This window comes from Hypanus sabinus, chromosome X1 (genome assembly GCF_030144855.1).
Source record: "Hypanus sabinus isolate sHypSab1 chromosome X1, sHypSab1.hap1, whole genome shotgun sequence".
Classification (NCBI taxonomy): Eukaryota; Metazoa; Chordata; class Chondrichthyes; order Myliobatiformes; family Dasyatidae; genus Hypanus; species Hypanus sabinus.
Window position 1 is genome coordinate 47777186 of NC_082738.1, and position 26221 is coordinate 47803406.

Consider the following 26221-nt stretch of genomic DNA (forward strand, 5'->3'; position numbering starts at 1 on the left):
CATCACACTGCCTTCTTGTGATAAAAGTTCTTGATGAGACCATGGAAAATTTGGACGTCTTTAACATATATCACAAGCCTTCTATCCACAGAAACAAACACTGAGTACGGTGATGAGTTTCATAATTAATGCACCAGTGTACCTTTTGGTCAGGTTAAGTGAAGAAGTAGAAATGAGTATCACGTACAACACTCTGGAGGAACTCAGCAGGTCCTGACGAAGGGTCTCGGCCGGAGGCTGTTCGTATCCATGGATGCTGTCCAACCTGCTGAGTTCCTCCAGCGTGTTGTACGTGATACTCATTTCTACTGTTTTCACTTAACCTGCACACGTTTTGCCTATTCCCTTTAAATATTGTGGCCTGTAGCCTTTTTATATTCAGTCATAAACACCAGAGCTAAAAGTGCTGGAGCTGACATGTTTTTGTTGTGGGTAGTTTTAACTATCAACATTATTTGTGGAACATTATCTTTTTCCATTCTATCGGTGTATTTTTTGGATTATTTTCCTTGGCAACCTTGAAAATGACAATAACAGGAATTTGTCGCCCATATATTTTCCCTTGTGCAAACCAATGCGCAGGAAGGCAATCTGTTTGCCCTTGGTTTTTATTTGTCCTGTATTAAATCTTTGTACTAATTGCTTGTTCAAATGAGAAAGTCTATGTTATTTCCATTTTCCTCTTTCAGTGAGAACCTTCCCGGGTACTTTGCATTTAACAATGGACTTTGAACCTGGTATGAATGATGTTCGTTCAAAGATATTCTTAAACACTTCAAGAAGAATAGAGGAGGAGGTAAGGTACCATCTTGCTTTTATCCTGTTTCTTCATACCTAGTCAGCATTTTATCACATTAGACCGTAAGACATTGGAACAGGATTAGGCCATGTCTAATTGAGTCTGCTCTGCCCATTCGATCATGGCTAATTTATTATCCTTCTCAACCCCATTCTCTTGCCTTCTCCTCAGAACCTTTGGCACTCTGACTAATTAAGAACTTGTCAACCTCCATGTTAAGTATACTTAATGACTTGGCCTCCATAGCTGTCCGTGGCAATGAATTCCACAGATTCACCGGCCTCTGGCTAATGAAATTCCTCCGCATCTCTGCTCTAAAGAGATATCCTTGTTTTCTGAGGCTGTGTCATCTGGCCCTAGAGTCTCCCACCATAGGAACCATCCTCTCCACGCACACTCTATCTATATCTGTTGCACCAGTTCACCCGTTTAGCCAATTTTCCTGGAATTTAGTTGGGGATTGCCTTTTATCCACTAAGAAGAAATTTTTAAGTTTACTTGGAGCGAGGAAGATCCCCAAACACATAAGTTTTACTGGCAGTTTGCTTATGAGATGATAATTATTCTGCTAAACATGAGGTGGAACAGCAATACAGCCCCTTGAGCTTACTGTGCCTTTGGGTAAATTGTTGGTTGATTGGATCTTTGACCCCTCTGATTTCCCTATATTCCTTGATCTCTCTTCTCTGATTAAATATACATAAGCAGACTGTTTGAGGAACTTGCAAAGCACGTAAATGACATCTGGTACTTCCAGGCTGCTACTTTTCACCCTAGGCCAGTGAAGCTTCACCGAGGGATATACATATATCCTGTGACATTTGCTCAGTGATGCAAGTGTATGTAATCAAGTGGAAGCTTTCTTGACGTGACTGAACTGAATGGGAGTAGAAGGACTGCGAACTGATGCCTGAAATCTTCACGTTTTTATATGATCTGCACACAGCTGAAGCACAAACAGATTTTTTAAAACACAAAGATACCCCGGAAAGTTCACTAACTTTAATTATTCTTCACCACCCCTCGCAAAACCAAATTAAAAATTCCCAACCACGCCTTATTATTGTAAAGCTTCTGGCCCTTTATCCCTGTCCCACCACCAATTCCAGTTGTAATTAAATGTGTGTGGCATTGTATTATTCAAATCATGTGTTGCTTTACAACAAATACCAGTGAAGATATTTTCTTGGGATATGAAAATACTATTGCAGAGAATAAAAAAGCTGTGATGATTCCTGAAACTTATTTTCTTTTCTCCCCATTGTATTGTGATTAGATGAAAAAATTCTTCAAAAATGACTCTTCCTACTACCAATCTATTGTTTGGAAACTTGAGTAAGTACCCACTATTAAACCAGAACCTTAACATGTGGTGTAACTCTGAACTGATGCTTCCTCTCGATGCATGGGTCAAGAATGATGCAATGTTGTAATGCAAATTGGCCCAGGCACCACGACTGTACAGTTTGACTTGTATAGACAGGTCAGCTGTGTTTCACCCAGCTCTCTCATAGTCAGCATATGAATTTGCATCTGTTTGCCAAGGGTTTTTCTTGTCTCTACATGAAGGCCTCCGCCCTGTATTGAATTGAATTGAATTTATTTCTTACCTCCTTCATATACATGAGGAGTAAAAATCTTTACATCTCTGTCTAAATGTGCAATGTACAATTTATAGACATTTATAATAAATAGTATGTACAACAGGACAGTCAATATAACATAGAAATACAATTGTACAGAGTGAATTGATCAGTCTGTTAGCCTGGTGGAAGAAGCTGTCCTGGAGCCTGTTGGTCCTGGCTTTTATGCTGTGGTACTATTTCCCGGATGGTAGCAGCTGGAACAGTTTGTGGTTGGGGTGACTCAGGTCCTCAATGATCATTCGCGCCCTTTTTACACCCCTGTCTCTGTAAATGTCCTGAATATTATTTGAGATTAGGCCAATCAGTGTCGTGTCGTCAGCAAATTTAATTAACAGATTGTGGGTGGTAACACAGTCATGGGTATACAGAGAGTAGTAAAGGAGGGAGCTTAGTACACAGCCCTGAGGGGCTCCTGTGTTGAGGGTCTGAGAAGCAGAGGTGAGGGAGCCCACCCTTACCATCTGCCAGCGATCTGACAGGAAGTCGAGGATTCAGCTACACAAGGCAGGGTGAAGGCCGAGGTCTCTGAGCTTCCTGTCGAGCCTGGATGGAATTGTGGTGTTGAATGCTGAACTGTAGTCCAAGAACAGCATTCTCGCATAAGCATCCTTCTTCGCCAGATGTGTAAGGACAGTGTGTAGAGCAGTAGCTATTGCGTCATTTGTCAATTGATTGTGTCAGTAGGCAAATTGTAGAGGGTCCAGTGTGGGTGGGAGCATGCTGCAGGTGTAATCCTTGACCAGCCTCTCAAAGCATTTGCTTATTATTGAAGTGAGTGCGACAGTACGCCAGTTGTTCAGACATGTTACCTTGGTCTTTTTAGGTACAGGGACAATGGTGGATGTTTTGAAGCAGGAGGGCACTCTACACTGGGAGAGGGAGAGATTAAAAATGTCTGGAAACACACCTGCCAGTTGTGCTGCGCACACTGGGATGCTGTCCGGTCCCGCAGCCTTGCGACTGTCCACCTGTTGGAAACACCTGTGTACCTCAGCCTCAGAGACGACCAAGCTGCCGGTCGCATCAGTGGCTCTCCTCAGGGGCTCAGTGTTAGCGACATTTTAGGCTGCCAAGTGGTAGACTGGCCCACAGAAGGCTGCGCTGCTTGGAGAACTCTGGGCAGTTTAAAGAGCTCACTTCCTATCACTGGAAGAATTGTCCACTTGACATTATATGCACTGGGCATTCAACTGTGGGAATTGACCCATTGTTGGTCTCTTTTTGCACTGCAAAGGTTTTGGAAAACCCTAGGCCTTTTAATGAAATCTTTTCCCCCAGTGCTTCAAATCTTGTTGGCTAACAAAAAGGGTTAATCTAATAAATTACTTGGTGTGAGCAAGTCCCCTTGTGCCGAGGCTGTGTCACCCACCCCGAGCAGCTGAATGGTCCTGTTTATTTTCCTCACCAGTAGTTTTCCCACCACTGCCAAAAGACCCACTAGACAAGAAGTTACATTTTAGTTGTTTAAGTTCATTTGTCTTCTGACCTACTGTATCACTTGCATGTTTTCCAAGCTTCGCTACTGCTGACTCCCGGAGTATCATCAGATGTATCTTGCTAATGCATTCTGACAATGAGAGGCTGAGGTTGTCCAGCAGGGTCAAAGTTGTATCATCTTGAATTAAAATTAACATCAGTGTGAGTTGTATTTTGGAACTAGAATATTTGGAAATTTTGATATAAAACAAATTAAAACCTCTAGTGAACTTGGATGTAAGCTTGAGATAGTTGGCAAGTGGAATCCTTGACCTGTAGAAAATATATGCAGTGTGTTGCCTGTTTAAGTGAGCCTGTAGTATATTTTTACACATACTTTCAATTGCGTTATTTTTCTCTTTTCAGAAAGGGGAGTGTTAAGGCCTCTATTGACAACATCTTTTCACTTTCTTCCGAAGTAACTGAGGAATTTGTCAACCAACGTATCAAAAATGGCATCAAAACTTGTTTAAACTGCACAACAATAAAAGACTCAGACAATTATACTTGTAAGTTGAGTGTCCATTGGTTCTTTTGAGTTAGCCTAAAATGTGGTTATTGCCTCTTAAATATGGTTACTGCCTCTTTAATTACATTAAAGTCATAGGGTGCTTTAGAAAAGTCCTCTAAAGATTGGTATCTTTATCTGTGAGGTTCAGGGAATAGTGTTTCCCCTTGTAATGGCATGGCATCAGTTTTTAATGAGACACAAGCTTATTAAAAAAAAAGAAATCCAGCAATTCCTTCCTTCTGATGTCAGGCTGATTGGTTGTTCCCTGTGTTTTCTCCCTTTCCTTAAATAGTGGGAGGATATTATTTCCTGCAGATTGAAAAGTAGCCATACTAGAATCTGGAATTTTAGGTTGGGTGCTCCAGTTATTATCCCCACAGTGTCTTCTTTCAAAACTTTGAGATATTGGTCATGACATCATGAGGATGCATTAGTTTTTTAAACAATTATTTTCCCCTGTACTGATCTCTTTCAGCTCTTCATTCTTGCCAGATGTATAGTGTTTTATTTCTTAGACAGATGCAAGATATTTAATACGTCTCCCACTTTCTTACTCCTCAATATAATCTTTTCTGTCTCAGTCCATGAGGGACTTTCTTCAGCTTTTTACTCTTTTCCTTTTAGCACAGCTTACAGCTTTGGGGTCATTTTATATTTCGTGTTTAAATTTCCTCTCTAGTCCCAAAGACTTGTCCTTCTCTCTGGTAACGTACAGGCAACTGTGCCTTAAGAACTCGTATTCATGACCCCTAGGAATGCGTTGTTACCACATTTGATTTCACTTGCTTTAACTTGACTAGCCCATTGTGCCACAGTGCTGTGGTCAATTGTTTGTCCTTTTTGTTGCTTCCACTCTCATTCATTCATAAAACAGAAATGTTATACAGGAACCAGGCTTATACTTCTCCAGTGCTACCTCTGCAGTGTAGACCAGCAGAGAGGCCTTTCAATGTGGTAAATCATGTATAGAGCAGAGGTGCTTGGGTAGTATGTTCCATTGTTGTGGGGAAATTGGTTGTGACAACCTGAGAGCTTTTGAATCTGGTGATGCATTCATGTCCTGTACCAATAATGTATTCTTTTATATTCAGAACTGCTTGGAATTTAACTCCAAAGTTTACCGTTAAACTGAATCCCAGGCAAAATGATGGATGCGTAAATTTTTTTAAAAGACGCTAGATATCTGGAATAAAAATAGAAAATGCTGAAAGCCCTCAGCATTACAGGGCCCAGTTCTGATGTGGGATCATGAATTTGACATTAACTGTTTCTTCTTCCACAGATGCTAAATGTTTCCAGCTTTTGCACACCTATCATTTTATGAAGATTTTGTGAGATAAATGTAATGGGTGGATGATTTACTAGTCCTGGATGATGCAATATACATGCAACTTTGAGTATAGTTGAAACTGGTCTTCGTTTCAACCATATAAAATGCAAAATGTATGCCATCTATGAATGCAATAAGCTTTGGAGTGCGCTGAGCTCATTAACTCTTTATTGTATGACAAAGATTAACAAATGGACTGTGCTATAAGGAACACGATTTTGATAATGCTGAAAAGAGATTGACAGAACCACAAAGAGGGATTAAGAGCTGCTTAGAGGTGTCAGGTTACAGTGAGGCAGCAGGGATACTATATTGGAATTCCTGTGTCATTGTGCTGAGCATTAAGTCTTTTGATGGGTGACTGATTGCACTTTTGAAACATATCCTAACTAATATTTTTGTGTTACTCGCCTCTCTGGTACACTAGCATTTTACGCATGATTCCCCTATGACACAAGCTTAGAACCATTTAAATGAGATTTTATTATGCATCTTTCCCGGCCATCTTAAAAGATTATGGAAGTTGCATTGTACTCTGTGAATACTGCCAGGTATTAGAATCTAGAACACCATGCAGCCCTTGTTAGCAAGCACTTATTTTAAGGTCAGACAATTATTGTGATGAGTCTTTGAAGGACAAAATTTGCTCAAGCACATGTGTAATGTTCACAGTGAAACATTTTGCTTGACTTGCAATCAATGACTTGCTATGTACGATGGACTGCAATTTCAATCAGTTGATACACAAGGCAGGGAATGAACTATTCTATCATTTTTCACCGGAAGAATGAACTTTGCCATCTCAAGTTTCAAGTTCATTTCAAGTTAAAATTAATTGTCATGGGCATATATGGACAGGGTACTAATGCCTTGAAAGTTAGCTTTTTGCAGCATAGTAGATTACAAGCATAGACTTAAATTAACATATATTATACATAACTTGTTTGACAAATAAATTAAAACAAACCTAATGACTGGTAAATGGGTACTTCCTAAGCAGATATTTAGTATTTAATCTGGAAAAATAAGACGATGATTAAATTATTTTAAGATTAAGTCAGGATCTAAGAAAATAGCTCTACACAACCATGTAATGTTTTTGTTTTGTACTCCAAACATTATTATAGCACATGGATCTGATTTGAATTTTATGGTGGGTGGGTGGGGGGGGGGGGGTACATACTAATGAATTATTTTTTTGCTAATGTAGTCTTGCATAAATGGATTATCCAAACCAGAAAGTATCCATTACAAATTAAACTGCCTCTACACTAAACCAACACTGGAATTAGCATTAAAACAATTGTAACACCAGTGTGCTATGTTTTCCACTTCAATTCTGTTTTAGAACAAGCCAAGATGTATGGAAGTGCCTGCTGGCAGCTTGATTACCCATCTTGCTGCTTTTTTGAGGGGGAAATGTCCTTTTAAACCATTTTCAATGCTTGTTACTGGGCAATTTTGCTTTGGTGAAGCAATGCAGTGTTACCACAATTCACTCATCACTAACTTGTATCCAGCCTGTTAAGAAGAGCAGTGTGTGAATCATGAGTCAATATTGGGATCATGTTCTGAGCTTTCTGTTTTGCCTTAGTATCTAAAACGGTTGAAACAAAGTGGGAAAACTACTCCAGTAAGCGCAAGCAGAAATTCCAAATTCTAAAGAAATTAAAGCAAAATCAAAGCAAGTTTAACTGATGTAACTTTTCCTATTTGTTTTCTTGTTTCCCCTCTTTTTAACAAACTAAAGCTGAAAGTATTTGCAAACGAAATGTGTGTGATGTGAACACTTCTAACTGCACAGCAATTAATGGGACTGGTGAGTGTAGCTGCCTGCCTGGTTACAACAAGTTTGCAGATTCCGATCGAAGTTGCAAAGGTATGTGCAATGTTCTTGCTGAAGCAAGTTATAATTGTATTGCAGTGCTTTACTAAGAAATAGGACTTCTTTTTAACAATGAGTGGGTATGATCTGGAGCTTGCTACTTGTTGGGCTAGTGGACATAGCTCTCAAAACATGTGCGTAGGCTCCTTGGAGCAAATAATCTGCTGTTCTGTGGGGAATGGGAAATGTCCAGATTGCTGTACAAGGAACTGTCTGGATAGGCCAATGTTGTAACAATTTGTTTTCATATAGCAGCTTTAATATGGTAGAGAAGGAAAACTCTGATCTTAAGCCATCACTGCCTTGTGGCTATACCCGCCCATGGGGACCCCCAAGGAAAAATTCAGAGCTGGAGTCCCTAAGGCAGTCCCACATTGAGTTCAACACTGATTGGCAACTCCTGCAGAGCTGTTGGTGCCAAACTGTATTGGTCTCTGCCATTCCTTTTGGAATCATCAACTACATGGAGGGTGACCTGCTACATGGGCAACATCTTGCTCTCCATATCTAACTGCCCTGGCTTGCATATGCAACATAGACAACTAGGATGCAATATCCGTGGTCGACCCTAACCAATGGAGGACCTCTTCAATGTGGTAAAGCCTCTTGAATTTCACAAGACCTTTTAGGGAAGGAAACTTGACACCCAGCCAAAAGAGAGATTAGGCCAGGTGACCAAAAGCTTGATCTAAAATCTAGTTTTTGGGAAGAATCTCAGTGAAGGTGAGAGACAAAAAGATTAAGGGAATGGTCGGGTGAAGTTCCATTTCTTGTGATCCAGACAGCTGAAACCATGTGGCAGCAGTTGTGAAGAACTGATTAATATGGGGCCAAAACTGAAGCAGAGATCCTGCGAACTGTCACACTATTGTAGATTAGTAGCAGCGAGGCAATGTATGTTGCATAAATTAATACTGTATTAATCTTCTTCATAATTATGTAATGTGATCTACCTACTTTTGAGACAGTTGTTTTGTTCGATCCTGTTGCAACTTGCCATGTATGAAGCAATGTCACTTGAGTGTAAAGGTATAATCGCTGACTCCACAGGCAGCACAGAACAGTGTTAGACACAGATCATTAACTGAGACAAAACAAGCAGACCCTACCCAGTAAATGTCATTGAAATATACTGAAAGCCAAAAACTGACTACTTGATCCTGTGGAAAAATAACTTACATTGCCAGACTGAGTGAATTGCTTGGCTTGCTCTGTGAACTTTGTAGTATGAGATTATACTTTTCCACAGAATATCCTGTTTCTGATCAGTTGCTGTTATTCCCTTAATTTTATGTAATGATTGCACACCTGTGTTTCCTAAAATGATGACCTATTTCCATCAGTGTCATGCTGAAATTGTTAGCTGCCTGCTAATTTTCTGTCTTTTCAATCCCTCCTCTTCCATCTGTCTCTCCAATCTAATCTTTAGTTTTAAATTTGCTTTTGCTGCAAGTTCAACATGAATGATGCCTGCAGTCTCACTCTGTAAATGGGTTTCCTCTTCTCTTAGATACCTTGTGTTTAATATTTGTTCTAGATTCTTCAACTGCTGTTAAAGCAGATTCATTCCATCGGCCTTCCTAATTCTAAGCATCTCTCTGCTAAGATCTAGCTTTTGGGAAGAATGTCAGGGAAGGTGAGAGGCAAAAAGATTAAGGGAATGACAAGGAGAAATTCCAGTTCTTGTGTCCAGGCAGCTGAAACCATGTGGCAGCAGTTGTGAAAACATTTAGATTGTACATGGGGCCAAAACATTTCAACAAATACTCTGATTTATAAAGTCTTTACATTTGGTCTGTCATGAAGAATTTTGAGATGGTTAAGGTAATTGATCTACTGTTTCAGCCGGGTTTCCAGTACAGTATTATAGCTGCTTGACTTTGAACATCATTGAGCCTATTGAGAACTAATTGCCTTGTCTCCAGAAGTCCTTGGGCTCCAATGGTACAGCGCCAGGCTCTGTTAAGCTTTTGAGTAATACTTCTCTTTTACCTTGTGGAACAAGCAATCATTCAAGTCACCATCGAAAGGCACATGTTCAGCAAATGTAAGTTTGCCGAGCCTACGGTGATAGATGACTGTGTGTACTTTTGTACAACATTGATATAAACCTGTCTTTCTGGATTGTTGATAATATTTTCATAATGGTGGTTTAAAAAAGTACACACAGCTTATACAGGTGGCTTTATGGACCTAATACTGCTGTCCGCTGGCATAAACATGCCACCAGTTGAAATGATGAAGATCAAATGATGAAGACACAATAAGTGTATTTACTTTTCTTTTTAAAACAGCTTGTCCAAGCGGACTTAAACTTCGGAATGGATCATGTGTAAAGTAAGTTGAGCACTATTCATGCTTATTCAGGAAGTCCTTTCTGACAGTATCCGCCCCAGTCACAAAGATGAGGCACTCTGATATTTAAATCTGGATGGTTTTGTGATCCAAGAAACTGCAACGCTATCTGTAACTTCTGTTTATTTTGTTAAGTGATTATCATGTTTTCCTTTCCTTGAGTTGTGAGCCAATCGTAGCTGAACTGTACTTTTAGCAGGAAAAGAGACTTGATATTGGATAAAAGGGTAATATTTGGGGTCAATGCTCTGCCATCACCAATCACATAATTAAATCTAATTGTCCTGATGAGTAGAAATGGAGAATTATTCTAATCCTGCTCTTTGGAATCCTTATTACAAAAATAATAATTTCTTTACATCATAGTATACAGTGTAATGTCCTCTATTCTACCAAGGGGTTACAGCCTCCAAGTGAGGAATGATATCTCTGCATTTCTCCAGGTGTGTGGGTATGCCTTTTGAATGGGCTAAGTGCAGGAGTACTCCATTTTCCTCCCTTTGCTGAGTTGAATTTTACTGAAATATATGCTTGAAATCTGCCCCGACCTTTATTGCTTCTCCAACCATGAAATTAGATTCAATTTAAAACTTTGTCAAAATCTAATCTGGAAAAATTACAGTTCGAATGCCATGCTTAGCATAATATTGGAGTTGGGTATCAAAGGTATTTCTATCTGAGAGCTATGAGACTTCCAAAGCATTAACCCAAAGGTTTTTGTAGATGGAAGAATGATGGAGGTTGAATTTTAAACATTGTCTTGCAATGGTATTTCCATCGGTGCAAAAACCATTTGTTTGTTATTTTCAGGTGTCCATTTGGTTATAGTGGATTTAACTGTGACAAATGTAAGTACCTGTCATTTGATCCCTTGCAAACTGATGCAAAAAAAGTTCAAACGCTGTGCAAATCATGTATACTATCAGCTGAAGATAGTGTTATATATTGTGGGAATAAATAGAGAGCTATAATATTAAACATACTTTATACATATTGGTGCACTACTGTGGATTCCGTATAAGGAGGACATATTGTCTCACGCCTCTCCAGTTTGTGAGCGCATGAAGCCAATATGGCAACTATGGATTTTGCTGCTGGTGGAGTAGGAACTGCTGTACAAGGGGGTAAACTGGGAGATAATGCATTCCTTCTGCTGTTTGCTGGGGCTGCTGTGTTCTTCAATGCATTGACATGAGGATCTCGGCACCACCTTGAATGGACTTTCAGTGGATAACGAGGACCATTGACATCTCAAGGATTGCAGCCTATCGCAAGCAAATTGTAGCTAACCGCTTGAAGGCTTTTTGTTTTCAAGAAATATTTAAAACATGAGCAAAGTGGTAACAGAAACTGCATTGTGTCGCCCACATGCACATTTTGAGTGTATTTTCATATATACAAGTGTATGCACAGGTGCAGTGAAAGACTGACTAATGGCGGAGCCACAGGCCATAGCATCAGATGCACAATATTCACAAGAAAAGTCATAAATTAATCTATATTTGTACAAGGACAAACATGATTAGAACAAAACAACAAAGTCCATTGCAGTGCAAGGTGGTCATAGTGTTCCTGTGCTGAGGTAATGATTAGGATTGTGCAGGTTGTTTCAAGAACAATTTTTGGCTTTGCACTATTTACTGAAGCAAATGTGAGTGCTTTATTGCAGCTGAAAGATGTGTGCTTAAATACTAAACTTGGGTGATATTTTAAGCCCTTGGCCAAGAGGAGAGATTATCACTGAATCTAAGTTCTAGGCGTGACATTTGGGTAAATGTTTGTGGCTGTGCACTGTGTCATAATTTACTCTTATCAGGCTCACCACCACTGACCTGGCAGTCCATTCCACGTCTTCTCGTTACCCGCGTGCGTTATTCTCTCATATGCCTGCCAGCTCTCCATTGATTCTTTTGCCACCCTTTCTGTTTTAAGCTTCAAATTTGTCACTCCTTTTGACACTGGGAGAGTGCTCAACCTCTGAACAGAACACCAACAGCAATGACAAAACTGACAAACTCACCCAGCAGTCAAACTGTATCCGCAATTGTGAGATTTGCCCACTTGAGTTCTGCCAAATGTGCTTCCTGAAAATCTGAACTCTGCTTTCTCCCTTTGTCGTAGAGGCAGCCACTCAAGTGTTGGAGTGAATAATGGCAGGGGCCAATGTAGTTGCAAATCTAGGGTGTTCTTTGCGGGCCCTCTATTTAAGTATGCATTACTCACACAAATCTCTGAAAATTAACGCACGGGTACGGCAACCCTCAGAAAAACAAGTAGCATGTTGGCTGTTATTGCAAAAGGGTTTGTACACAGAAATAAGACTTTTTATTGTAATCATATAGGGTTGTGGTGAGATTGCAGCTGGATTATTTTGTAAAGGTCTCATTTCTCTTTACCAAACACAAAAACAAGAGAAGAAATGCAGCAAAGAATCAACACATTAAGAGGTTAATGCACACAAAGTGCTGGAGGAAATCAGCAGGTCAGGCAGCATCTATGAAAAGGAATAAAGAGTCAACATTTTGGGCTGAGATTATTCATCAGTCCTGATAAAGGGTCTTGGCCCAAATCGTTGACTCCTTATTCCTTTCCAGAGGTGCTGCCTGACCTGCTGTGTTCTTCAAGCATTTTGTGTGTGTTTACTCCATGTTTCCAGCATCTGTAGAATCTCTCGCATTTAAGATTAAGAGGTTAACTCTCTTTTTCTTTCCAGATACTGCATGATCTACTGCACATTTTCTGCATTTGTTTTGCCAGGTTATTCTTGGAAGTGGGGTGGAGGCAGGGGCTTGTCATTTTTAATTAATTGTCATTAATTGTTATTTTGTGAGTTCACAAAAATGAGAGGTGATCTTATCAAAACACAAAGTTCTTACTGGGGTTGACAGAGTTGATAAATATTACTCTTGGCTGGGGTGTTTACAGCCAATGGTTATAAACTCCTTTATACAATGCTATCGACGATTGCATCTTCCAAGACTTCATTTTTATTGTAACATTCAAAATGATTATTTATACCTTCAAATTCTTCATAGTTCCTAACTTGTTGAAGTAGAGAAATAATTTCAAGTTCACTCCTGGCTGTTGCTGGCATCTCCAAGCCTGAATGCTTGAAACCTCAGTGAGCAAAACAGTTCTAAATTCTCTTGCTGCTTATTTTGCGCCAACTATCAGTAACAAAAATCACTGCTTTTTGAACGTAATTGACACTATTTAAAAACTGTTCACTCTAAGTACAGTATAGCATCTAATGGCCACACAAGTGCATGCGTCTGACGCTAGTTAGAAACTGTTTGGCAACAGTCTCCTGTCCCAATTAAGTGGCAGTGCATCTCAAATAAGAAAATGTCTATTTTCTCAAATAATTTTTGTTTTTTGAGTTGTCCCAGATAAGCGGTGTCCCAATTAACTGGAATCCACTGTAATTGCCTTCATTATGTTCCTTCTCCCATTCCTTTCATATCAGAGTCCAGTTTATTATCACTGACATGTCGTGAAATTTGTTGTTTTGTGGCAACAATATAGCGCAAAACATAAAAAAATTACTACAGGTTTACTTTGTGTAAAAGTGGAATAATAGATAGTGTTAATGGACCATTCAGAAATTTGATGGCAGAGGGGAAGAAGCTGTTGCTAAAACATTAAGTGTGTGTCTTTAGCATTTAGTTTATTATAGTTCGGCTCAGATCAAAAAGGAATCTTAATCACTTTTTATTACCTGAATTAATAATTTGTGCATTTTAAATGCTTTAATGTGTAATACTTGTTTACTTTGTTTACTTGTTTTACTTTACTTTGTTTACTAAATGTATTCAAATTCCTATTGAAGGGACATGTGATACATTTCCATCTACATTAATTCAGATGAATATTAACATGTCTTCCATCTTTCTGTTCCCAGCATATTTACTGGCTCTTGTCGTGGTGTCCTGTGTCCTGGGTGGTATCCTCCTACTCTTGCTGTTGGCTTTAATGGGAATATGTCTCAGGTAAGGATGTGACCTGAACAAGCTAATTGAGTTCTTTCTGTCAGATGCTGCTGGAGGACAAGGTTACCTGCTTGGCCTATCTTCACTAAACATAGCAATGTTCAGTAGTCCTGAGAACCAAGTTTTCACTCTATTTCCTTAACTGGTCTGTCAAACCAGTTGCTAAATGTCAGAGGCAAAGGATGTGTTCTTCACACCTTGACTATTTTTCTTGTGCAATAAATCACAATCAAATCCAAAGACAAAATTATACATTATATCAACTATCTTGTTCCTTTAACTTCAACCCAACATATCACTAAATCATGCAGGATTTAGCTTCCCTTGCATAGCAAGAAGCAATACCTGTTATGTACTGTATGCACGGAGCAAGCAAGACAATGGAGTAATATCATCAAACATTTTTACTGTTATGTTAGTAACAGAGTACATTGGGCAACTAAGTGTGGGAGTGATGAGCCGGGCCCACCAAGATGAAAAACATACACACTTGAAACCCAATGCCAAAAGAGAGCCCCCTGTGTGTAGGAGATCCAGCTGACTGACTGTACAATCAATCGGCTGCATGTACACTTGCCACATTCTCGCAATTGATCCTGCTACAGTACAATGACAATAGAAGAGAGGTTGCTCGGGGACCAGCATCCTATACTGATGTCACTGTTGTGTACAAAGCCTTTGCATACTCTAAAATAACAGCTCCTGAGTATATGAATATTGTTGGCCTAACTTTCCTTGACTGTCGGCTTAGCAGAGTAAAATTTGGATATGGAGGTACACCTGATGCTTTATTAACCACCCCATTTCAAATAGAGGTACCTGTCCTTAACACATTTAGCATTTACATTCCTGCCAACTACCCACCAAAGTGCTTTTTCTGGAAGTGATGAAGTGATATGGAGGCTGGATAGCTGCTTGGACTGGAGAAAATGCAGAAAAATCCAATGTGATTTAGTGAATTGTGGATCAGACTTGTAGCGCTGTCTGGCCAACACCCTTTTTGTCAGAGCTGGAAGCGTACAAGTCCAGTTGACACTTGTCCTTTCACCTGTCATTAAGTAACCTGCACCGTATAACAGATACTATCCTCACTGCCTTGGTATAATGGTGCTATTTTGGTTAGTCCTTCCTCAGTACAAGTGCTTAAAGTTAATGGTGACTCAAACCATTGAGCCTAACTTGGTTTGAAGTGACTCATTCATGGATGAGTCAGGAGGAACAAACAGCAGGTATTTGTAAAGTCTGCATTGGATAGTCAAGGCACATTGGAAAGACCTTAAGACATAGGAGTAGATTTAGGCTATTTGTCCTTATTTGAGTGCTCTGCCATTCCATTATGGTTGGTCTATTTCCCACTCAACTCCATTCTCTTGCCTTCTCCCCATAACCTTTAACACCCTCGCTACTTAAAGAACTTATCACAATACACAATGACTTGGCCTCCACAGCCATCTGTGGCAATGAATTCCACAGATTCACCACCCTCAGGCTTGAGAAATTCCTCCTCATCTCTGTTCTAAAGAGACATCCTTCTCTTAAGGCTGTGCCCTCTGGTCCTAGACTCCCCCCACTATAGGGAATGTTCTCTCCACATCCACTCTATCTGAGCTTTTCAGTATTTGATAGGTTTCAATGCGATCTCCCCCTCATTCTTGTAATCTTCAGTGAACGTAGGCCCAAAGCCATCAAACGCTCACCACATGTTAGCCCTGCCATTCCTGGGATCGTTCCTGTGAACCTCCTCTGGAAAGGTCCTTGAAAGGCAGGATATTCAAGAGGAAATAATTTCAAAATCAGAATCAGGTTTATTATCTTTGTGAAATTTGTTGTCTTGTGGCAGCAGTACAATGCAATACATATAAATTGCTATAAATTACAATAAGAATATATATAAAATAAATAACTAGTGCAGAAATAAGTAAAATAGTGAGGCAGTATTCATGGGTTCATGGACCGTTCAGAAATCGGATGACAGAAGGAAGAAGCTGTTTCTAAAATTTAAATAGACCTTTCACTTTGGTGGATAAATGTTAAGGTACAAAAGATTTTGAACTAATGCTTGTATATTCAAGGAGCTTCACATGTCCTTGCAAAGTGTATTATTTATATTACTCAAGGTCCAGTAGATGGTGGGACTGAATTGCAACTAAGCAGAACTGTTTTTTTTTGCAGATTAAGGAGCGGTGCCTACAGCTCCTCATCCAGCTCGCATGATTATATAATGTGGCCCAAATCCGAGATGCCGAAGATCCCTCGTGCCACCATGCACTGGGATGGCAATCAACTTGAAATGCAGGAGAACGGAAGCACCAGCAGTTTAAATGATATCCACCGGGAAGGAGGGAGAATGGTGAGAGGTGTTAAAAATGTACATTGGAAGCTGAGGATGAAAAATATCAACAGTAATTTTGCCCTTTTCGTTTTGTGCACTTACTTTCTTCTGGTCTCTCGAAATGGCAAAATACTCGTCTAGATTTCCACACAAGAATCTGGAATTAACCCACCAACAGACTTGGAATGGCACTTTTAGTAGATATTTCTCCAGTCTCCCTTGGTTCCCTCTTCTCATGCACTCTGAATAAGTTGTTTCTTGTGAGTCCCTACGTTCTTCTTAAAAGGATATATGTGCTCCAGGGAGACAGTAATGGGCTTCAGCTCTCCATTGCTGACTCCTTGAATCAGCTTCAGATTTTTACTTCATTAGCCAAGCCAACTTAAAATGCTGGCACTGAAATCAAGCCCTTCCTGCACTACAGTTATTTCTTGTAAAGTACAAGTTTCACGTTTCTCAGGAATTGTTGCCCAATTTCCCTAAAATGATTGTGCTTTGAAACCAAAATGGAGATTTCAGTATATGACCATGTAAGTTCCAATGATAATTGAAGATGGAGAGCCAATTTGCCCATGTAGCTTCAATCCAGAAAGATTCTAATGTTTTCTCCATTTGAGAATGTGGAAGGGGAAGATTATTCTCCTTTTTGGCCAGAATGCCTACTTTAAGAGGTTCCAAAGCAGCACGGTGGAAAATCTAGTTGTACCAGGGATGGCCAATGACAGATTCTCCAGAACAATTTAATGTAGGTTCCCTCAGCGATATAAAAACAAGCTCTGAATGGGGAATAGTATCTGTTTGTGTATGACTAATGTAGAAATCATAAAGTGAATCGCTCTAGTGAGTATATGGTTGAATTTTGAGTGAGAGGCATGGCCTGAAAGTGATTATTACGATACTTCACTTAGGTGTAGTCTGTTTTCAGCATTTATCACTGAAAGAAACATGTGCAATTGTTTATCAAGGCACATATCTTCACACCAACACGCACAAAATGTTGGAAGAACTCAGCAAGTCAAGTAGTATCTATGGAGGGAAAAAGGAGTCAATATTGCAGCTCGGTCCGAAATGCCGACTGTTTATTTCCTTCCATAGATGCCACCTGACCTGCTGAGTTCCTCCAGCATTTGTGTGCATTGCTCAAGATTTCCAGCATCTGCAGAATCTCTTGTGTTTATGACATGTCTTCACACACTGGGCAATAGCCTCGCTTTCCCTAAAACACTGATGTGGTGAGGTCAATTTAAAATATTGAATCCGAGAATGGTGAATTTTTGCTAATAAATTATTTTGCTTATAATTCATTTATAAAACCAGGTAGTAAATGGAGTTAAGATTTGGATCAGCCGTGATCTCATGTGGATAACTTCACTCACCACTACTCTGAACTGATCTATGACCCACAGACTCATTTTCAAGGACTCTTTACAACTCATATTTTCAGTATTATTTTTATTTGCACAGTTTGTCAAACACCGGTGTTTGTCAGTCTTTGTTTATGTATAGTTTTATTTTGAAAAATTCTGTTGAATTTCTTCATTTTCTAGTGAATGTCTGTCTGAAAATGGCAACATGTAACAAATTTACTCTGAACTTTGAATGTAATTCCTGTGCAAGAGTTAAGTAAAGTAATATACTTCTGCTCCCAAAGCTTATCCCTTTTGAAGAATGCATATTTTATATTTCAGATAGAAAGTGTCACTGGAGTTTCAAGGTAGTATGTGGTAATGTATAATAACTTGATAATAAATTTACTTTAAACTTCAAACTTTCAAATTTCAGACAGAAAATATCACGAGAGAAAGTAGTCAAATTTAATTTGCAAGGTTCCACACATTGTGGACAACCCTCTTCATAGATAAAATAAGTTTGAGAAAACCAACAGAGGAATATAATACAAGGAAGTTATTAGAGGGAGCACTTTGCCATATTTCAGCTAATCACTGTTGGTCTCCTCTGTTTCCTTTTCCCCAAACTAAACAAACATATTGTTTAAAATGGGTGGGAAAATAGCTCAATCACTATCCATAGCAACTGGTAGCTCACAACTGACACTTAAGTAGAAAACTGCAAAGTTACCAGCACAATATGTGATTGTTATACCATCAATATAGATTACGGTGAGTTTATTAATGGTGTTAAGTTATCTGTTGCATTTTACATACTGTTTTTTGACTTTCGTACCTATATATAAATGACTTCCTGTTTTTGAGATTCCTGGTGGTTCTGGAATGGCCCCCTCACAAACGTTAAGGATTTGCTCTATTTATTTTGTGCAATTGCATTTAATATGACCAGTTCGGAAGTCTTTGAGAGGTATATTGTTTGTCTTTTATAAAATCAAATCCTGTCTTTTGATTCTAACTTTGTTTTGCATTCTTTTGTTATTCTAGCCTGAGAAGAATGATGACCTGAAGACTTTTAAAGGAAAACAGCAGTCTCGTTACACTTATCTCTGTCAAGGGCAGGAGAATCCATATTATGTCAGTGATGAAAAGAAGCCAGAATACCTGTAAAAATGAGAAGATGGCATAAATGCACTCATACTGAAATAAAGAGGATGGAACCCTTTGTACTTGTGTGCTCGTTGCACAGCTAGTATGAGGGAGGGGAGAAAAAAGATGATTTTTACAAATTTCTAAACCCATGTTATTGGAAAATGGAATTCCAGCTCATTGGCTACTAAAATATCAAGATGGGAAGTCAAATTTCCAATGTCAGCTTTTTAGAACATGTTGTTTACCTCTCCTCCTCCTCCAACAGCAAATCAAATCCTTACTCCAGATATAACCACACGAAACAGGGGAGAGGAAAGAAACTTAGAATAACTGGCCACTCAATTTCTTTGACACCACTGTTGGGATTTTTGCGGGAGGAGTGAATCCCTGATATGAAGAGTATCTCCCATTTGAGGCATTTTATTGTTTTAATTAAATACTGACTCACTGCATTAATTTTCAAAACCCTAAGCATACAGGTCTCTGCTGTGTCAGGGAAATAGTTCATTCAGAGTTCAATGTCATACTGCACATAGCTGCAGTAGAAAGGCCTCCTTTGAAATGATTCAGGAATCTTCACCTGAACTTCTCAAATGAAAGAATATATTAAATTGCCCTTTTACTTTTAAGATTTAAAAAGTTATCCTTAGAATATCAACCTTCCTTTATAATGACAAGGAAAGTTGTAACATTTTTATGCTTGTTTGAATGTACTTAATTAGGGTTGGATGCATTTGCCTAGCCACACCACTAACTGTTCCTCCTTTAGTAAAGTCAGGGGTAAAAATAATTTCAGTCTACTTTTAATAGATGTTCTATCACCACCTCTGTAGTATTACTCTGCTTTCCTTAGGTGGGCTGTAATAAGCAATGTGATGAGATAACTTTTCACATAACTATATTTACCACAACAAATAATGAGAAAATTATCTTTGAACTTGTATTGAGAGATTGGTTTGTAGGAAGTAGTAAATTAGAAATTTGCCACTTAAAATACTAGATGGAAATTGTTCACCTTCTAACATGATAAACGACATTCATTTATTGCATCACCAGCAAGCTAAAGGAGGGCACATTTTCACCAAAAATTAGCTTTGTTTTAAAAATTGCATATTTTACTAATGGATTATGTAGATATCTTGTAAATATTCTGGTGCATACTTTAGCTCCGAGATGTATATTTAGTTTATTGACTACTGTAGACAAACTTCTGGTTTGAATCTGCAGTTGGTTTAAAACCTTCAGTCTTTTGATTATCGATTCATTAATTTATTTTCTGCAGTGAAGACACAAAATCTAATTTTTACCTGGCATTAAGGGGTGGTATTATGCTTGTCAAATGTGCATTAAAGTAGATTTTGATTGTTTATCTTGACTTTGATAGCTGGTTTCTTAACATGTTGAAAATTTTAATATAATGGCTAACACTGTAAGAGAAATTCACCCTTTTTTATTTGTCAGTAAAATTTGCTTTGGCTTATTCTCAGTGCTACATTTCAATTCTGGGTCTTGGATATCTTACCTAACTCTCCAATACTTTTGTAACCTCTAGTTCTTTCTGTGAGCTAGCTGCACTGTGGGAATATTTACAAGCTGACCATAGCATTGTGACTAACACATGAGCTTGAGTATGGAGACCCTGTGACCAAGTATAGTCATATACATGTGATGTTGACATCATGGTGCATAGTTTCTGTAGGGACAGCATTTTTACTGCCCCAGTGAGATTGGCTGAGGCCATATAGAACTAGTGGAAAAGGTCTGACTGCCAGCCTTAAATCAGTTTTATTAAGTTAACTAAAGGAACTACCAGTGCTACAGCATATTGGTATAGTAACCACACAATAAAAACACACAAATAAAAATATCTACAGATTAAGTAGTTGGAATTCCAGGTTTAGTTTTTCCTTCTCTGATTATTCTTAAAGAATAGTTTAAATAATGATGAGTATTAGTAGCACTTGACTGTTAATGATTTAAAACGTGGTGACAATGCATTATCAAATAGCAAAGCCCATTAATTTCCCCAATTTGGCCATATGGGAAATAGCTCCAAAGACTGAACCACGCAAATGTTAATTAGTCCTAGCAATCTTTTTATTTCAAACATTTGCATTTCTTATTTTTATGTGTAGACAAAGTTTCTTCAGAAGCTAACTCATTAAGGTGGTCCGGTGGACAATTTGAGGTATCTTATTTAATTGCATTGCTTAAATTGCATAGCTTAAACTTTGAAGCACATTAATGAAACATTGATAGTTTATGCATGTAAAAGGAAACATTTTGTTTCTATTTCAAAATTGAACTGTATTAATAGCAAAGACGTGCCTAATTTTTTTCTCTTTTACAAAGGATATATTTTTGCAATCCTTCGAAAGTCTATCAGAAATGCAAGGTTCATTTGCTTAAGAAGTGGATTATAGTTTTCATAGCCTAAGTAGATCACATTTGTCTGGAATGTATGCATATTTTACATTGGTAAAATTGTTTATCTATTAGCATAGAACAGTTGAACATGACCTGCTTTTGGTTCTCCACCTCATTCTGATTTTTGCTGCCAACTTTACCCAGTATTCTCAAAAAGAGAAGTTCAATTGCTGATGCTTCTCAAGAAGGGCCTGATGTTGTGGGTGCATGGGCGGGTGGGCGGTTGTGTTTTACAAGAGATCATTACAAGTATTCATTGCATTTGGAAAGAATTAGTTGTCGTAGGCTTTGAAGTCGTGTTTTAGCCTAGTAAATAGATTGTGTAACATTGCTTTCTTAAGTGGTACTATTTCAGAATTTATTTTTTGGATTTGGACCAGAATTGGACCAGGCATTTGCATGGTTTGAACTCTTCCCAAGATCTGTCACGCACCTAAGGATGATGTTGTTTATTTACCACCCCTCTCCATATGCCAACAGCAATTGGAGCTCAAACTTCACACTGTGACAGACATGGAATAATCTCAGTATAAGTGAAAGCATATTGTCCAACTTTCCCTCTGCTTTTAAAAGAGATGCTCTTCATTATTGGGAGATCTGATTTGGCAGTTCCAGAACTGATTCTGGTTGCTCAAACATCTTCCAGAATTAGTACAATGTGCTTAATTAAGATTATATTTATACCAATATTTAGTTCTGAGATGTTCATTCCATGGGTGGCTTTGTGCTAACACAACTGACTGCAGTCCATTACTGAAGGCAGAGTTATGTCTATGACTGGTCACTTGGTGGGTCAATGAGCTTCAGAGAAGTGGCAAGCAGAGCACCCCCCCCCCCCTTGTCTGCAGAGACACCTGCACCTTTTCTGTATCATTTTGCTAAGCACAGGCTCTGTCTTTCTGAATCTGTCATCACGGAGTTGTGTGGCATTCTGCAAGAAGACCTGGACCCTTTTATGCCTGGACTGTTCATCATGGAGGTTAAATTATGTTGATTCTTAACTTCCTAGCCATAGGCTCTTTCCGAGTGACCATGGCAGATCTCCACGGTGTCTAGGCCTCTAGGCCTCACGTACATGAATTAATCTATCTTCCTGTTGATTTCAACAAGGATTAGGTGGCATCTCTTAGGATTTGCTGGCATTGTAGCCTCCCGTAGGAGCTGGTGGCCATTGGTTGCACTTAAACACATTGTGCACACCACCCCCCCCCCCCACCCCGCCACCCGCAGATCCCAGCTCTTTACATTGACAGTAATGGTTTCCACTCCATTAAAAAGCAGATTTCATTCCTCATACTGAAGGCCATGTTTCTGAGAAGCAGGTATGACCTCATTGTAGGACCACAAGTCAAAATGAAATAATACTGTCTGGAGGGACAGATGGCTGGGTGTAAGGGGTACCCTTTATTTCCATAGCCATTCACACTGGTGTTGCTACAATGAGAACCATGCAAGCAGCATCATGATTGCTTTCCTCGCGATGAGATGTCTTTGCCTGCATTAGTTTAGGGCCACATTTCAGTAAACGTGGAGATTTCATGTGTTAAACATAGCACATTTTATAAAATTCCAGTCAGTAGTATGTGTCAGAGGAGCAGCAATTAGACCTAGAACTTGATGGTCCTTGGCATGGAGCAGCAGAGCTGGTGTAGGAAGGCAGCTACAAGGGAGATGAGCTTGGTCTGCCCACACAACCTTACTTACCCAGACAAGGGAAGAGTTGTTGAGACCCCGGTGGAAGCAAAATGATCCTCTCCAAATGTCGACAGAGTGCCCCAATAATCGGATGGGAAGCTTAGATATACTGAAAAGTCCTCTTGCAACTTTCTTTGCAGTTCCAACTGGTCTGAAATTAACACAATGAGTACATCAATGTCTTGTTCTGATCACTGAAGCCTAGCCCAAAGAACTCTTTCCCATGAGGATCTCTGGTCTGCAGGCATAAACAATGTGCAAATCATCAGAATGTAACTTTGTGGGGTCATGAAATTTATTTTCCCTTTTTTTTAATTTGGAGATTCTCACTCCTGGGGGGAGATTACAGTAGCATCTGCATCTCCAGTCAATTCCGATAAAAATGGCAGGGCTGAAATGTTAACTTTGTCTCTCTACAAAATCTGCTGTCTAGAGCATTTCCATAATTTCATTTCCATGCTTTTCACCTCCTGCCCGGCTTCTCTTTTGCTGAGCTCAGTGAGTCTCCGTGCCTTCCAGTAGTCAAGACCTTAATCATAGCTTGTAGCGCGTTAACCAGTACTTGCGTGTCCTCTCGAGTGATTGTAAGAGCTATCCCTTAAACCTACGGTCATAATGTGTTTCCCTGCAATCTCACTGATACGGGAAATGTGCCAGTTGTGGGTGATGCCTTTCTCTGACTCTGCAGATTTTCTGCAATGAGATGTAGTGAGATCCTGTGGAAAATGCACAGGGTCCCACTTCAGTGCTTAGTTTGGGATAAACCATTCTAAAGCCATTCACAGCATTTATTTTTGCAAGGGTCATGATTTGGTGGTTGTGCATTTAGAAACCAAAGGACTGCATAGACTTTTTAAAAAAAAATTAAATTTGGAATGTTGTGAAGACCTGCCCAGATTTTTACCATTTTTGAAAATTTCTGACTGAGTTGGGTACAACTCTTTTTTCATGGTGTAAAGTGCAAAAGGAAAGAGACTAACTGATGTAATGCTCTTAACAAGAGGCTGGAATTAGTTTGGTAATCTGGGTTTCAATTTTATCACCCTGCACAAAAGAAGCATCAATGATCCTTTGGAGATGACATAATTTCCACATCGATCCCAAAAACATACATAAGGGAGACACTTCCATTCTATATTGAGTCTATTTTACAGATGTCTTTTGTGTTTGCTTCCTATTCTGTTTCAGCAAAAAAATGTAATGGAAACTGTGTATTTTTGGGAGCTTCAGCATTTTTCTTTGCTCAAAAGGATTTATTTGCTGCTGTTGCATGTAATAAAAATGACCAAAGTTGCTTTCTTGATTCAGACTGACTGTTTCGCTTGTAACTTTTTGTACATTGCAATTGTGATACTTGTAAAGCGATTTAATGCCAAATAGGAGTAAAATCAAGAGAATTTCAAAAAAGCTGTTTTAAAAAGAATCACTGGTATTGTAATATTGAAAGATGTTTTTCTATTGATATTGATTACTATTGCAAAATTTTAAAATGTTTAAATTGAAATAAAGAATTACTTTCCAGTTCCTCTTATCTCAATCTATAGCAAGTACTGGGTCCAAATAATATTGGCATGAGCTTGTATTACGAGGCTATATTAATGTATTTAAACATTGTTGTTTTATAATCAATGCCATGCCTCAGTGGAAAATTTCACTATGGTGTGGTTGGGAATCACATAGCAGCCCAGAACTACATTTCAATTTGCCTAGTTAGAAAACCAGTGCAAGACTAGCTTGGTAATTGAGCTCCCCGGAGGCTTGTGAAGAGCATTTCTACGGAAGGAACGATTATCTTTGTTATCCCGACGTCTGGCACGCATCTTTCAAAACCGAGCTCTTAGACCTTCAGATTAAATGATTCACCTGCAGATATACTGATGTTAAATGAGTTAAGAGGTTGCCATTTACAATGTGCATATATTTGGAAATAATTATATTCCATTAAATGAAAAAGATGATATAAACAAGAAATTAGAAGATAACAGTAGCATGTTGTTTTCTAAATTCCTAGATGCTGGTTGTATGGCTCAGAAACAATTTATTAACATTGCCTTATATGACATGAAGTTTTTTTTTTGTTTGAAGCAGCTGTACGGTGCAAAGACATACAACTACAATAAATTACAAAAATAAGCGCACGGTGCAGAAATAAAAGGAATAACAAGGTAGGGTTCATGCACCACGCATAAATCTGATGGCTGAAGGAAAGAAACTGTTACTGGAAAGTGTGGGTCTACCTCCTGGGCGGTAGTAATAATGTCCCAGATGGTGAGGGTCCTTAATGATGGATACCACCTACTTGAGGCACCAGCTTTTGAAGGTGTCTTTGGTGATGGGGAGATTTGTGCCTGCGATGGAGATGACTTCAGGCTACAACCATCTGGAGCCTCCTGTGATCGGATGCATTAGAACCATCGTACCAGGCAGTGATGCTCTCCACCACACATCCATGGAAAATTGTAAGAGTGTTTGGTGACATACCAGATCTCCTCAAACTCCCAACAAAGTTGAGCCACTGACATGCCTTTTCTGGTGATTGCATCAATGCATTGGGCCCAGGACAGATCCTCGAAGTTGACGCCCATGAACTTAAAGCTGTTCACCCGTTCCACCACTAACCTTCAATTGAAAACTGGTGTGTGTTCCCCCGACTTCCCCTTCCTGAAGTCCACAATCAATTCCTTGATCTTACTGACGTTGAGCGCAAGGTTGTTGTGGCAGTACCACTCAACCAGCCAATCTATCTCCAGTATGCCCTCCTCATCACCATCTGAGATTCTAACAATGGTGGTATCATCAGTGAATTGAGGGTGGCTTTTGAGTTGTGCTTAGCTACACAGTCATGAGCATAGAGAGAGTAGAGCAGTGGGCTAAGCACACATCGTTAAGGTGAACCTGTATTGATTGTCGGCAAGAAGGAGATATTATTTCTGAGGAATGAGGAAGTCGAGGATCCAGTTGCAGAGGGAAGTGTAGAGGCCCAGGTTTTGAAGCTTGGTGATTACTACTAAAGGAACTATTAATAGCTTAATACTTTGCTATTTTGGAAATCTGATTGTCTTGTTTGCATATTGCTGCAGCGGGGCACCTGTAATTAATCTGAATGCTTGGGAAATGAGCGGTAAACTTTGGGACTTGATTTCAAGCTGTAATTATCACTCAATGGCTCAGCAATATTGTGCAAGAGCTGGTAATTTCACTGTGTAATTTGTGTTTCTCTATATTCAATCAACGATTAGTCAGCAGATGGTCAAATATCCATGGTGAACTTGTACTGG

General features: G+C 39.1%; 1 protein-coding gene across 1 annotated transcript in view; it reads left to right on the forward strand.

Moving 5' to 3' along the window:
• The window catches only part of LOC132384915 (protein HEG-like), a 65633-nt gene extending 41169 nt beyond the window's left edge, over positions 1 to 24464 (forward strand). Inside the window, exons 5-13 of the mRNA XM_059956546.1 lie at positions 690 to 796; positions 2076 to 2134; positions 4288 to 4430; positions 7513 to 7641; positions 9942 to 9984; positions 10813 to 10850; positions 13904 to 13991; positions 16164 to 16341; positions 18717 to 24464. Of these exons, the coding sequence (XP_059812529.1) occupies positions 690 to 796; positions 2076 to 2134; positions 4288 to 4430; positions 7513 to 7641; positions 9942 to 9984; positions 10813 to 10850; positions 13904 to 13991; positions 16164 to 16341; positions 18717 to 18839 (908 nt within the window). The 3' untranslated portion in view covers positions 18840 to 24464. The remainder of the gene's footprint in view (positions 1 to 689; positions 797 to 2075; positions 2135 to 4287; positions 4431 to 7512; positions 7642 to 9941; positions 9985 to 10812; positions 10851 to 13903; positions 13992 to 16163; positions 16342 to 18716) is intronic.
• Positions 24465 to 26221: the final 1757 nt, after the last annotated feature.